This window comes from Sinocyclocheilus anshuiensis, unplaced genomic scaffold, assembly GCF_001515605.1.
Source record: "Sinocyclocheilus anshuiensis isolate Anshui unplaced genomic scaffold, SAMN03320099.WGS_v1.1 scaffold1291, whole genome shotgun sequence".
NCBI classification, from domain to species: domain Eukaryota; kingdom Metazoa; phylum Chordata; class Actinopteri; order Cypriniformes; family Cyprinidae; genus Sinocyclocheilus; species Sinocyclocheilus anshuiensis.
Window position 1 is genome coordinate 640,303 of NW_015540928.1, and position 14,147 is coordinate 654,449.

At 36.5% G+C, this 14,147-nt stretch overlaps 1 protein-coding gene across 1 annotated transcript in view; it reads right to left on the reverse strand.

Moving 5' to 3' along the window:
* The window catches only part of LOC107689414 (collagen alpha-1(XV) chain-like), a 33,421-nt gene extending 19,609 nt beyond the window's left edge, over window positions 1-13,812 (reverse strand). Inside the window, exons 1-12 of the mRNA XM_016487385.1 lie at window positions 13,432-13,812; window positions 10,036-10,583; window positions 7,949-8,023; window positions 7,631-7,747; window positions 5,655-5,763; window positions 5,462-5,502; window positions 4,009-4,090; window positions 3,862-3,866; window positions 3,120-3,182; window positions 2,877-3,008; window positions 1,740-1,793; window positions 1,588-1,623 (exon numbers count right to left, since the gene is read on the reverse strand). Coding sequence (XP_016342871.1) covers window positions 1,588-1,623; window positions 1,740-1,793; window positions 2,877-3,008; window positions 3,120-3,182; window positions 3,862-3,866; window positions 4,009-4,090; window positions 5,462-5,502; window positions 5,655-5,763; window positions 7,631-7,747; window positions 7,949-8,023; window positions 10,036-10,583; window positions 13,432-13,585 — 1,416 coding nt within the window. The 5' untranslated portion in view covers window positions 13,586-13,812. The remainder of the gene's footprint in view (window positions 1-1,587; window positions 1,624-1,739; window positions 1,794-2,876; window positions 3,009-3,119; window positions 3,183-3,861; window positions 3,867-4,008; window positions 4,091-5,461; window positions 5,503-5,654; window positions 5,764-7,630; window positions 7,748-7,948; window positions 8,024-10,035; window positions 10,584-13,431) is intronic.
* Window positions 13,813-14,147: the final 335 nt, after the last annotated feature.

Here is a 14,147-nt window from a genome sequence, read left to right on the forward strand (position 1 = left end):
AACTGTATAAGGATGCTTTAATTTAAAATTGTGGCAAATCCCTGCAGAACCACCCTGAGACTCTGCTATATCAGAAGTGTCACTGTCAGAATCCATAGACTGAACTTCACTTCCTTCTATCAGCACACCAGTATCCCCCTGTGCCAGGCTGAGCTCTGATGCCTGAGAATCTATGGACTCATCACCAACCCTCACAATCTCAGCACTCTCTACAGATCTTTCCAATTCACTGATTTCACCGGGACCTGGGTCAGCGCTCTCTACTTCATCACGCGCTGTATTTACACTTACAACGGTATCCACGGAAGTTTGTACTACATCGTCAAAGTGTTTGTTCGTTACAGGATCATTGGCACTCTCACCATCTTTAGAGATAGAAGGCGCTTCAATTTTCTGATCAGTCCAGTCACTGTGATTTTTTTCGCCTTCATTATTTAAAGGCAATTGTTCTGTAGAATGATTAAGTTCAGTCACATTAGTTCTAGCCTCATCGGTCATTGAACATACCAATTTTGTATGACCATACTTCCCACAAGAAAAACACCTCATTGATTCAGTACTGATATAAATGGTATATTCTTTACCCAGCAAAGTGGTTTTCGCTGAAGTATTCAAAGTTTGAAATTCAGCGTTCAGGATCATAAAGGTCTGACGTCTAAACGACATCACATGTTTAAGTTCTGGATTTTTTAATCCTAAAGGTATAATTTTAATTGACCCCACTATTTTACCATAACGTCCTAACAAACGCTCGATTGAGTCATTAGTGATAAATGGAGGTACATTCGAAAGAATAACCTTCTTAGATGGACTCGACAACGGCAAAACTGGTAGAAAAGTATCTCTAACGGATAAACCAAATTAAACCAAATGCTGAATCAAACCAACTTCTCTCAAAAAGACAACAACCGCTTTATTCATCCTTGATGCGGACACAATATTACGAGCACCAACTTCACTACTAATCGCAATTAGACAGTCCTCGACTGTTATGGACTCATCAGGTAAACATTTGCACCCATGCTTAGCGGTTAAAGGAGCACGACCATCTGAATCTGTCCCCATTTTTCACCACCCTTGGGTGATACAATCGGCGACAATTAAATCTACACTAAACCAAAATATCTATACAAACCAAAAGAAAAGGAAAAAAGTAACAACTCACTCAAACACGCCGCAACTCGCTCAGACGCTCACGCACTCAGATGCCCGCACATGCGCACAGCAAACGAGAGAGAGAGAGAGAGAGAGAAATAATTAAAATTGAACATAATGAATGCTTTATCTTCATGTCGATTAAATATGCGGTCATACTGGCGAAATTTCAATAAGCTCTATTGATGTATGAAGCACAGTTCACACAGAAGTCTCTTTCAAACCTAGCAGCTTTCTATTGGTCAATGTGGTGAATCTGTGTGATCAACTTGAACCTGTTACGAATTCTGTGTGAAATTCCTCATTGAATATTCTTGATCGCATATAGATTCCTATTAAAATGACTCAATTTCGTCCAGGAAAAATTGTTTAAACAATGTTAAATGTGACCACACCTGTATGCATCATAGTGTGTGGTCATAAACACGATACCTTAGGTCCAGGGGGCCCTCTTATTCCTTGTTCACCCTAAGAAAGAAAAACGTCAGGTATATAGCTCAAACTGGAACATTTTTGAAGGATGACAATACAGTTTTATGTAACACTGAGTGAGTTCTTTCTTCAAGATGAGGTCATTTTTATACCTTCGCTCCTTTTGGACCCTGTTGTCCAGTCAAGCCATCCCGACCAGGAACACCCTTTAAACGTCAAACAGATTAAAAGGCCTGCTTATGACATGTTTTAATATTATAGCACATTATAAAAGTCAGTATCTATACAGACACACTACATTACATAAAAAATAGTATACATGTTTTCATCGTGTCTTGATATCATGACATACAGGGGTTGGACAAAATAATGTGAACATCTGGAAAATAGGCAATATTTCCTGAAATGCATCTTTGAAGCCTGTGTGTTCATCCCCTTTCAATCTGTACTGCTATTGGTTTTCTGTCAAACTGCAAAAAAGCATCTACAACTAATGTTCAACTATGTTTTACTGAGAAATACCTTTGATGTTTGTTTGTATATATCATTATTCCTCTACTATTAAATCTGTACTCCCACATAAACCGAACCCCCCCCCAAAAAGATATCTAACAACTTCTAAAGTATCTAACAGCCCTCTGTTAGCTATTTGTAAGGAGTAACGTGTGATGTAAAGCCTTAGTAAGTATTTGACTGGAAAAAATACATGCATAAACATAACAAGGTAACTGTCAGGGATTCATCACAGTCACTTCAGTCACCATCCAGGATAATTACCCGATCACAGTTAATCCAAATCTTAGTTTGCATTCAGGCAAATATGGGCAAGCAGATATTGTTGGAGAGAAAATGCTGTCTTTTCCAACCTACTGGTTCAGTGACCTGAACGAACCAGGGCAATACCTGTCCTTTACCAAAACCTGAGTCAAACCCAGAGTCAGTGCCAGACCCACTAAACCAGTCCTCAAATAGCTGGGCAATCGAAAGAAGGAAAGAAGACAACATGAATCAGCTAAGGGCTGTGGTACAACCATCATTTAGCAACACTAGGAAGTCTTAAGAAGTGCTTGATGGGGAATGAATAATTTATCAGCTGGTCTGAGTTACTTATCATTTTACATTGCTTCATTTCAAGTTGTCTGAGTGCATTAGACATCATATGTAATATGAGATGTCAGGGCCAACAGGAGGAGCAGATGAGATATGAATTCTTACGAAATGTAAACTTTTTTTTTCTGTAAGCCTTTCTTCAGCAACTGATTTAACTGAAAAGAAAAGAACATACTCACAGGAAGTCCAGGTTGCCCATCTCTGCCATCCTTGCCAGGGGCACCTGATGGTCCAGGCAGTAAACCCCTTAAGGGGCCATTAGGACCAGGCGGACCAGGTTTCCCTGGAGGCCCTGGAGGACCAGGTGGACCCTATGAAATTATTGTTTATAGAGATATACATTGACAACCTTTACTTTTAAATGTCATTAAATACAGTATGTACTGTAACAATATCTTCAAAACATGGGCAGATTTACTCACTCTAAGAAGTTCTGTATCAATGTCAACATCTCCAGATCCAGAGCCGAGAGCATCAAATCCATACTGTCACTGAAAATGGAGATACATTTTAATAAACAGGCTGCACAGCATGGACAGTTTTAGATGAATCGAATTAGTTTCATAACTGACACATTTTGCAACATTGACACTGTTATTGAACTGATTTAAACCAACAATGAATTGACTCGAGATGAATTACGACACTATTGTCTTTTTACAGCTGCTTTACAGGAGAATTTGAATTTATCGCATATTTTATTATATTTATTTGATCATTAATACAGTTATTTTTCTGTTTATTACTATGAAGCTGCTTTGAAACCATCTTTATTGTATAAAGCGTTACATAAATGTAGATGACGACATCAGAATACATCAGATTTACAGTTGCCAAAAACACTGTCTGGAGAAATAGTGCAGTTACAAATCACATGCTTTGGTAACAAATGCAGTTTCCCTTGTATGGGTGGGAGAGATGGTCCAGGAGGTCCAGGGGGTCCCGGAGGGCCTGCAGGTCCAGGTTCTCCACGCTCCCCTTTTTGCCCCTGGCCAGAACCCTGACACAGTTCAAGAGGAAATCTTATATTTGAACATGCCGCATTATTACATAATTTTAACCATCATATACTGAGCATTACTCATTATCTTATTCATCAATTTATTAACATGTCTAAATGAAGTCAGTTAATTCAAAAATAAGTATCTGTTTTCTTGTTACAACTGGAAATAAATACGCAACACTTACATCCCCTGTACTCTCCCCTGTTTCATCTGTTTTGTTTGTCCCTGAAAAGAATAGCAACTAATATTTAACATAATCAAATAAGGACCATATTAATATTAATTTGCTAAAATACCAAAATGTAGACTTTAATTGGTTTGGATGGCCCTAGTGGTCCGGGAAGCCCTGGTGAACCAGGTAAACCAGGCCGACCAACCCCAGGATCACCCTAAAAAAGAGTTACTGTAAATAGAACGAAATACAAGCAAAACAACAGGCCATAGCGGGATGTTCTCGTTGCACTGTGTCATTGTGGATAATCACATGTTTGGGACGCTCAACTGCATTATCCCTCACCTTTTCTCCTTTGACTCCAGATTCTCCAGGTAATCCTGGAAGTCCTGGAAGTCCTCTCTGCCCCTGTATTAAAGAGACACCGTATTGAACATGAAGCCATGAAAATTTAATTATATTCTATCCTCCATTTGTCAACTTGGAAGTACACTATTTCTTGTGATTCTTCAATTTTTTAGCTTCTATAGGTAAATAACTAGAAGAATAACAAGTCAAAATTCAAGTTAAAAATGACCATGCTTGTTCATCTCAGAGCACTGCTAAGGTCATTTCATTAGCACTTGAATTACAGTCCTGTTCTGCAAGTACATACTATGTACTTTTTATAGTTATTACAATAACTATGTAATAACTACTGTAGGTATTAACCCTGAACCTAACCCTAACCCACGGGAAGTACAATGTAAGTACAGGTAGGTGTATGCACTGTAAAATAAAGTGCAACCTAATTTTCTTTGTTGTTATAAATCTAAAGAGTCAAATATGTCTCTTATTTTTAGTTCTACCAGAAAGGATTATTCAATTAGCAATTATAATATGTGCACAATAGTGTTGATATATCATTTGAACTTGATAAACACTGTACTGAATGGATGTCCTTCATCTCTACATGCCAGTATTTTAAAACTGTCCATATCTAAGCAAATTATTACTCACCAGTTTTCCTTCTTCACCTTTGCTTCCCTTTAAAACATTGGCAAGAGATTAAAAAATTCGAGTTCACTCAGTCTATACTGCTAAGACATGAAATGGTTTATAGTACTATATCTATAGATAAAAGTTTAGACAGCATTATCAAAACCCATATTCTCATAAAGAATAAGAAAAAATAGCACATTCAATAATGTCTCATCATCATGAGGAAATAATCATACAGGATGCCCATCTTTCCCTGGTCTGCCTTGTCTTCCTGGTGGTCCCACTGGACCCTGAGGGCCTCTCCGTCCAGGCTGACCTGGATGTATGGGTGGGAGAGATGGTCCAGGAGGTCCAGGGGGTCCCGGAGGGCCTGCAGGTCCAGGTTCTCCACGCTCCCCTTTTTGCCCCTGGCCAGAACCCTGACACAGTTCAAGAGGAAATCTTATATTTGAACATGCCCCATTATTACATAATTTTAACCATCATATACTGAGCATTACTCATTATCTTATTCATCAATTTATTAACATGTCTAAATGAAGTCAGTTAATTCAAAAATAAGTATCTGTTTTCTTGTTACAACTGGAAATAAATACGCAACACTTACATCCCCTGTACTCTCCCCTGTTTCATCTGTTTTGTTTGTCCCTGAAAAGAATAGCAACTAATATTTAACATAATCAAATAAGGACCATATTAATATTAATTTGCTAAAATACCAAAATGTAGATAATCAACATTCACAAAACAGGCAAAGTGAAGTTATTTTTTTAAATCTTAATTAAAGAGTGTCCTCTCACCTCTAAGCAGCCTTTGGTCTACAGGGGTCACATGTCCTGAAACTTCCCCTTCGTCCATGTCAGGTAACATAGTGGGTGGAGCTTGGACAGGAAAGGTGGGTCTGTGTGTCTGCAAGCAATAATACACCAACTGATACTTACATTCTTACAACATATATTAGCTATAATAATGTAAACTACACATCTGAATCTATTTATTATGATTATTTGTTGCTGTGATTTAAAAAACTTAATTAAAATGGTATTTCATAAAACTATTTAAAGGTAAAGTGTGTAATTTCTGCATAAGTAATAGCACCTGCACAGAATAGCAGGTTTCAGTACTATCACTCCTACCGACCCATGTTATCCATTGTTTGGAATGTAACCAAACTGGTATCCCAGCCCCAAAACCACAGCATTGGTTGAGTCGAGAGTTAACATGTCCGGTCACACAAACCAGAGGTTCCCAACCTTGTTTATCAACTGAACTCCTATGACCTTTTTTTTTCTTTGAAGTGCCCTGTGATATTTAAATTAACGCTTAAACAACTTTATATATTGCTATTTGGACATAATTAAAATAACTTATTTAATAATTTTGATTATTAAATTATCATATTTATAGGTTTAATTCTGTATACTTGTATTTGAAAAAAATATACATTTTTGATAAATTTTCATGGGACTGTAGGAATTGTCTTCTAGAATATTTTATGATGGCATTGATTACTGAGAATAAACACAGACACCATATGCATTTTTCAGTATTAATTCTTTGTATTGAATAAATCTGTATTTGCAGGAACCACCACTATATACACTCCTGTCATGCATTGCAATGCATTACATCACAGCAGCTTTGCAATTGGTTTTCATGTCCCTTGTGACCGATCGGTATTAATGTCACCCCTTCCAGTATATGTTTTGGAGAGCCATATTTGAATATATACTTGAATGTAAAGCAATCATATTGCTTCAGAGTGTTATATACTGCATATAGTGTAATTTGTGGACCTCAGCAACTCCCTTCTCCATTCTTTTTCATTGGATGGAGCAGTCAGGACATTCTGCAAAAACATTCCTGTATTCCATGCAAGAAAGCAAAACATACAGATAAAATTTGCAGAAAGAATAAAAATGATTTATTCTTTCATGCTCATCTATTCATTCGTGAAATATGTTATGCATTTGTGCATATAATTTAGAAAAACAATTTTTTTTTAAAATTCAAAACTTTTTAAAATTAAAATTAATTCAAAATCTGAAAACACGTCATATGAATCCTGTATATATAATGCTTTTTTTAAGTTATTGATACACTATTGGTCAAATAATTGGGATCAGTAAGACTTGTTAATGTTTTTAAAAAGAGCTCTCTTACACTCAACAAGGCTGCAATTATTTGATAAAAAATACAATAGAAACAGAAATACTGTGAAATATCATTACAATTTAAAATAACTGTTTTCTATTTTAATATATTTTAAATGTAATTTATTCCTGTGATGACAAAGCTGAATTTTCAGCATCATTACTCGAGTCTTCAGTGTCACACGATCCTTCAGAAGTAATTTTAACATGCTGATTTGCTGCTCAAGAAAGATTTCTAATCATTATCAGTGTTGAAAACAGTGCTGATACACTGTGCTGTTTAATATTTTTGTGGAAACTGTGACTATTTTCAGGATTCTTTGATAAATAACAATATTCAAAATATTTTTTTGTATCAATATAACACTTTTGATCAATTTAATGCATTCTTTAAAAAAAATTAAATAAATAAATAACACTTCTGAACAGTAGTGTAAACACATAATCTGTAAATGGTATAATGGTCCAGAATAATGCATGGCTTTAATAAATGACACATTTTAAAACAATTAGACACATTTTCATGGCAAAACTATGCCATTGGGTTAATATATATACGTTTATTTTTAATCAGGTTAATAGAAATGTGATGTAATGTGTGCAATGAGGTGCTTCTGTCAAACCTTTTCTTTATCTTCTTTCTCATTTGTCCGACCAAAGATTACTTCACGTCTCCCATGTTCTTCTTCATCATCATAATCACCATCACCATCACCACTTCCATCGCCGGAGGACTGCAACTGCAAAACAAAACTGCAAGGGTCACAAGCGACTCCACCACAAGAGGGAGTGCCAGCTCTACAACAACCATACCCAAACATACATTTTGCTTTCAATCTAGTATGACAAATTTGCCTCTATAAAATGGTCAAGGATGGTGTAATTATATTCCGAGATGAATAACACGAACGAGACAGAGAGAGTAATGAAAATGCCCTCACGCTGGGGTCATCCTCCTCACACTGCTCTTCCGCTGCCCTAGGGTCCTGTTTTATTACCAGCTGTTGAATAGAGCCCTGTCAGACTGAGAAAGAAAGAGCAAGAGAAAGACAAAGGTTTAGTTGTTCAGCTGTGTGAAACAAAATCAAATTGTTTGTGTACAAGATTGTTGTGTATATTTGCAGAATGCTAAGTGGTTAATCACACTGCAAGCATGTTCATACACAAGGGCTGCCTGGAGCTGTAAACTACTGTCAGGAGGAGATTTGTTCTGTTACAGCAGAAGCACAGCAGCACAGATTCATCCAGAGCTCAGTGATGTGCCAGAAACGCTTAAGGGAAGGTAATACATTTTGTACAATTATCAGCAGGCTTTCAGATGAAGCACCTCCTGCTTTATTCATTAGGATTTAATGGGTTCTTTCAGCCACACTTTCATTCAAGTACAGCTGGGATTTATGACGGCCATCAGCTACTTTCATTATTAAAGGCATTATGAAATGTCCTAGTCCAAACAGCCATAAAACAATGACAAGCAAAACTCAATTAGGACCATTACAGATAACACAATAACTTTCATCAGTAATACCTCTGAAGATGTGAAAGAGCAAATATTCAACAACAAAACTGACAAACCTCAAAAGTGCCTTTACAAGAGAACACAACAGTAACTGCAACTCTCTAGAAATTTGAACCTTTGGACCTTTGTGGTTTTAGCCAGATCTAAAAGTATGATTGTTTCTCTTTGTAAGTGTACAGTATGTGAGAGTTTTGTTGCTAGTGCCTCTCTTTCCTTGAAAGAGGCCCATCTAGCATTATGCCACGTAACACAAAGGATTCGACCTTCCTGAAGTCTTCTCCATGACAACAAGCCTCCCTAAACACAACACAACCAACTCATGAGATAAAAGCTCTTCAGCTGGAATAGTTCATATGCTGTAGAGGACAAAGTCAGAATCAAAACTTTTGGTATTTTTGGTATGGTGGGTGTTGTACAATGTAAATGTGAATACATTAGGGAACAATTAATTTATATTCAACTAATGATTTTGTAAGGTGATATTTTATTTTATTATCATTTTACATGTTATGAAATATTTTTAAAAACAAAATAAGCACTCAACAGTGCTAACAGGTCAATGAAATTACTCAGCAAAATATTACATGATCAAAATTAAAACATACTATTTACCAGAAAAATAGGTATGAACCAACAATAAAATTCTGAGTGATAATTATGGCTTAAAATCATGTCATAATTATGACTTTCTGTGTCATAATTATGACTTCTTATCTCACAATTTCAACATTTTATGTCATAACTATATCCTTTTCATCATTTAAAGTTTTATGTCATAATTCTTTCATAATTTTTTAATAAAGCATGATTTTTATTCTTATGGGCTTCCATAGAAAACCAATAGACAATATTAAAATTCTGTACTATTTTGTCTAATAAAATATAACATTCAAAAACATTCAAATATAAAAATAAAACACTAAAAACTAAAGTCTGAAAAAGTGAATTTAGGCATCACAACATTATAATGTACAGTATGAGAAATGGACATTTAGTATGAGATTTTCTAAATACTATATTTTACAGTATTATTAATGTTTTTAAACATTCACCTTAAGTGAGTGTTAGATTATAGCAAACGTAATCTAAGCATAAAAAACTGGGAAAATGAGCATGTCAATATTCCATGTCTATAATCACAGTAAACATTATCAAAATAAAAGCACACTGCCTCTTTTGAACAGTTCGTACTTGTACACTCTCACTTTGCTCTAGGTAGCTGTCAATGTGAGCCAGTCAATTTACTAAAAGTACATATTCTCAAGGCCAAGGTACACATACTGTAACATCATCTCATGTCATCAATAATGGTATGACACCTAAACGCAAAGGACAAGGTAAATATGAATAAGAAGATTTCCGTGTGGTTTTCAGTTTTCAAATTTCAGTGTGGTTTCAGATCATCTTTTATGTTCAGTTATGTTTTGTGTGGTTTAAACTGTAAGAAAACGATATTAACGAAAGGTTTTTGAGTTTTGAAAAAAAAAAAAAAGTAAAATGGTGACCTACCACAAATCTCTCCAGGCCAGTACTGCCTGCATTTGCCACAAAGATACCCGAGCCCAGCTTAAAGCTGAGGGGCTGCTGGCTTCTCTTCAGGGGGGCACTGTGGTACTCCTCACAGTCCATATAGAGCCGAACCTCCTCATGCTCGACCGTCAGCGTGAAGCGACTCCATTGCTGTGTCATATCAGGCACTTTAAAGGAAGCCACCTCCATGGTGTCTGCAAGCCCTGGCTCGCTGTAATACAGTACAATCCTCTGGGTCTTATCCTCCACAGGCGTCAGGGCCAAGCCCAGGTGGACGATCTTCTGGGAGGGATCTGTGATAGCGAACAGGACCCCTCCTCGAGAGTTGGAGTGTTTGATGGTGACAATAATGGCAAAGTCCTTGAAGAAGGGCTCAGGTACAAATGATTGGGTGAGTCTACCAACATTAGCATGAGGCCCAAAATTGTAGGCAGGGAAACCCTCGTAGCCCGTGATGAAGGACACAGATGGAGGAAGAGGAACACCAACTAGCTCAGTGAGGACTAGGTGACCCTTGGACCCTCGCTCTGAAAGAAAACACCCAGTAACAGGGTGAATGATTAAAATGAAGGACAATATACAGTCCTAATATCCCTTCCCACATTTATGACAATGTCTCTCCTAATATTACATGAACATACAGTCTAAAAATTGTTGCGCTGAAGATTAGAAACAAAGGTTCTTCACACACAGATTCTTTCATGTATATATATATAAAAAAATAATAAAATCCATTGTTTCATGTCATGTTTATTAAAGAAACTGTGCTCCAGTCAAACTCAAGTCAAACTAATATGATTTGCTTTCTTCTGTGGAACACGAAAGGAGAAATTCTGACTGTGCTGGTTGCTCTTTTCCCCCATAAAAGAATATTAAAGTAATCCATATGAATCATGTTCTATATTCCAAGACTTCTGAAAAAAAAAAAAAAAAAAAAAAAAAAAAAAACTTCTGTGGGAAAATCATGGTTTCATGCACAAAGAACAGTCATAATTTAGTTTTATATGAACACTATACCCAATCTAAACCTAAGATTTAAAGGGCTAGTTCAACCAAAAATGAAAATACTGTCATCATTTACTTTTTTTTTTTTTTTTTTTTTTTTTCAAAAAAAAAAAAAAAAAAAAAAAAAAAAAAAAAAGATCTGTGTGAGAAACAAAACAGAAAATAATTTCCCCCTCCTTAATACAGTATGATCAATAACAAACAACTTAAAGGTAAAATTTACATTATATGGCTTCAGACGACTTATAATTTTGGAATATGAGTTAAAGGGACAGCTTTTATATATTTTTTTGCTATTATTGAACTGTTTCATTTCATTTTCATTGAACTGTGACAGAATTTTTACTGAAAAATCAAACAGGTTTGAAAATCATACAGGTTTCATTGAACTGTCATAACATTGTCATGGAACGCCTTACGTATATTTCAATAACAAGGTATTACATGCAACATACAGCCTCATCGCAAAGATTTTGAAAGCACTTTTCACTTTTACAAGAGCTAAAATCGAGCAATTTGTCTTTTGCATTCTTTTTCTGCAATTCCAGCTCCTGTTTCACAGTACAACAGTAAAACATTCTCATTAGTTCATGCCAATGTCAATGCCAAAGACTCCTCAAATTGACAACATTAAGAAATAATTGCTGTTTCAATCTGACATGTGTTCTAATGATAATAATGAGGTAAAATGTCAAATAAACAGCTCTACAGGTCCGCAGGGCTTCAAGCAAATTCTCTCAGCTAAGCATTCAATACAGCAGAGAGAAGATTCTCTTTATATAAATTAATTAAAAATAAATTTAATTATAGATCACAGCAGTTTTTTGCTGAAAATACACAGTAGTGCAAAGCAACTAACTTTCTTAAAGATTAGTAAACACAAATTACTACAGTATACTGCATATCACACTGAAATGCCACGAAGAGACAAATGTAGTGCATGAGTGTATAATACACCTTATGTATGCAAATCTCTCCAAGTTGGTTCATTACAAAAATACATTATGAAATCTTCAAAGAAGCTAAATACATTTACAGTCAATGAGGATGTTTGTGTCTTCAGTCTAAAAAAAAAGTATATGTTCAACATTGAAAATGGCCTTTTACCAACATGTATCTAAAACGTTCTCTCTCCCTTCATCTCTCATTCTGACCAGCACTCATATCACATTCAATGCATTGAAGAGACAAGTGCTTCATGCATGAATGCATGAAGTAATGGGATGAATGAGATATCAATTAAGGAACAAGTCTGGACCAGGGTTAATTTCACAATCTTCCTCTGTGCCTGTAATCAGCAGGCGGACCTGCAACCGATGTCTCCAACAGCGACCCCAATTTCCCAAAAACCTCCTGATCTAATCCTATTATTATAATATCACGTGATAGGGATTTAGTGTTATTCTCTACGAAAAGTGAAATGCGAAAAGTGGGCTCACCAAACACCACCAGGCTGAACTCTTTCACACAGTGTTGTAGTACAATTAGAAACCTTTTAGAGTTAAGCTATATTTCCTTGCCTCATGGGTGAAAAACAATTTCAGGTATGATCCCAACACATAGCTAAGCCCAAATGACATTTGGATACAGTTAAAACTAACAAGACGGTATTGATAATTTGATACACATTCATCTTGCGTATGCAAATCTTTCCAGCTGGTCCATTACAAAAATAAATGGTAACACTTAATTTTGATAGTCTACTTAAGACATTCTACTGACTATAAGTAACTTTGCAACAACATGTCAACTTATTCTACTAACCCTAACCCCAACCCTGACATTGCCTAACAGTCTACTAATACTCTAATGAGAGTTAGTTGACATGTAGTTGCAAAGATAGTTAGTAGAATGATTTAATAAAGTGTATATCATGAAATCCTCAATGAAATATTAAATTTATCGAAAGTCACAGTAAAGACTTTCACATTGTTACAAAAAATTATATTTCAAATAAATGCTGTTCTTTTGAACGTTCAGTTTACCAAATAATCATGGAGGTTTGTATAGCAGCACAACTGTTTTCAACATTGATAATAAGAAATGTTACATGAGCACTAAATCCGCATATTAGAATGATTTCTGAAGGATTATGTGACACTGAAGACACTGAAACTTTAAAAGTTTGAGGTTAGTAAGATTTTCTAATGTTTGTTTTTAAACAAAAAGACTGCATTTATTTGATCAGAAATACAGTAAAACAGTATTATTGTGAATGATTATTTGCATTTACAATAACGGTTAACTTTTACAATATATATTTAAAATGTAATTTATTCTTGTGATGGCAAAGCTTAATTTTCAGCAGCCATTACTTCAGATTAAAAAACTTTCTACTTCCCTTCATCTCTCATACCCATCAACACTCACCACTCTTCCACATTCTGAGAGGTCTCTTAGCTCGGGCTATGCTGAATCCCTCTGTGGGCTGAGGAGGGGAGGCTGGGAAGACAGGGGCTGTGCTCTCCTCTGGTGCTGTAGTGGTGGGTGCAGATGTAGTGACAGCAGGAGCAGGTGAAGTCATCTCTGGGACCCATAGAAACCTGAACCACTGGATCTGAGAGGAGACACTGACCAGGCTCAGGAGTACCAGCTAGGTCAGCGGCAACACCAGGGCTGCCATGCTGCTTGGCCGAGTGAGGTAGATAAGCGTACGTCGTCCACTGTTGCAACACCGCCAGAACACGCTATGGCGCTCCTCCCGCACGTCTCCTCTCTGTACCCCCTAGGAACCCCCTCTGTACCCCACGCACCACGCAGACTTTGGTATTCGGCAGGGCAGCCAAATGTCTGATCCTCTACTCCATCATAATGGGATTGTTGAGCACACACAGAATGCACAGTCTTTGACCCCCACCTTGGCCCCTTCCTTAAATCCCCTCCACCTATTACCACCTCTGACAAAGATTCAGCCCATGGCAATGGGGATCGTTTGCAAAAAATGCAAGCTTTCACAACAGTGTGCAGTTATGGAGAGTTTGAAAGCTCGCTAAATATTTTTCTTCAGCTTATAAGGACATACAGTGCTAGCAAAGACACACTGAGTGCAGGGAGCAGCACATTTCAATAAGAAGGCATAAGGATGC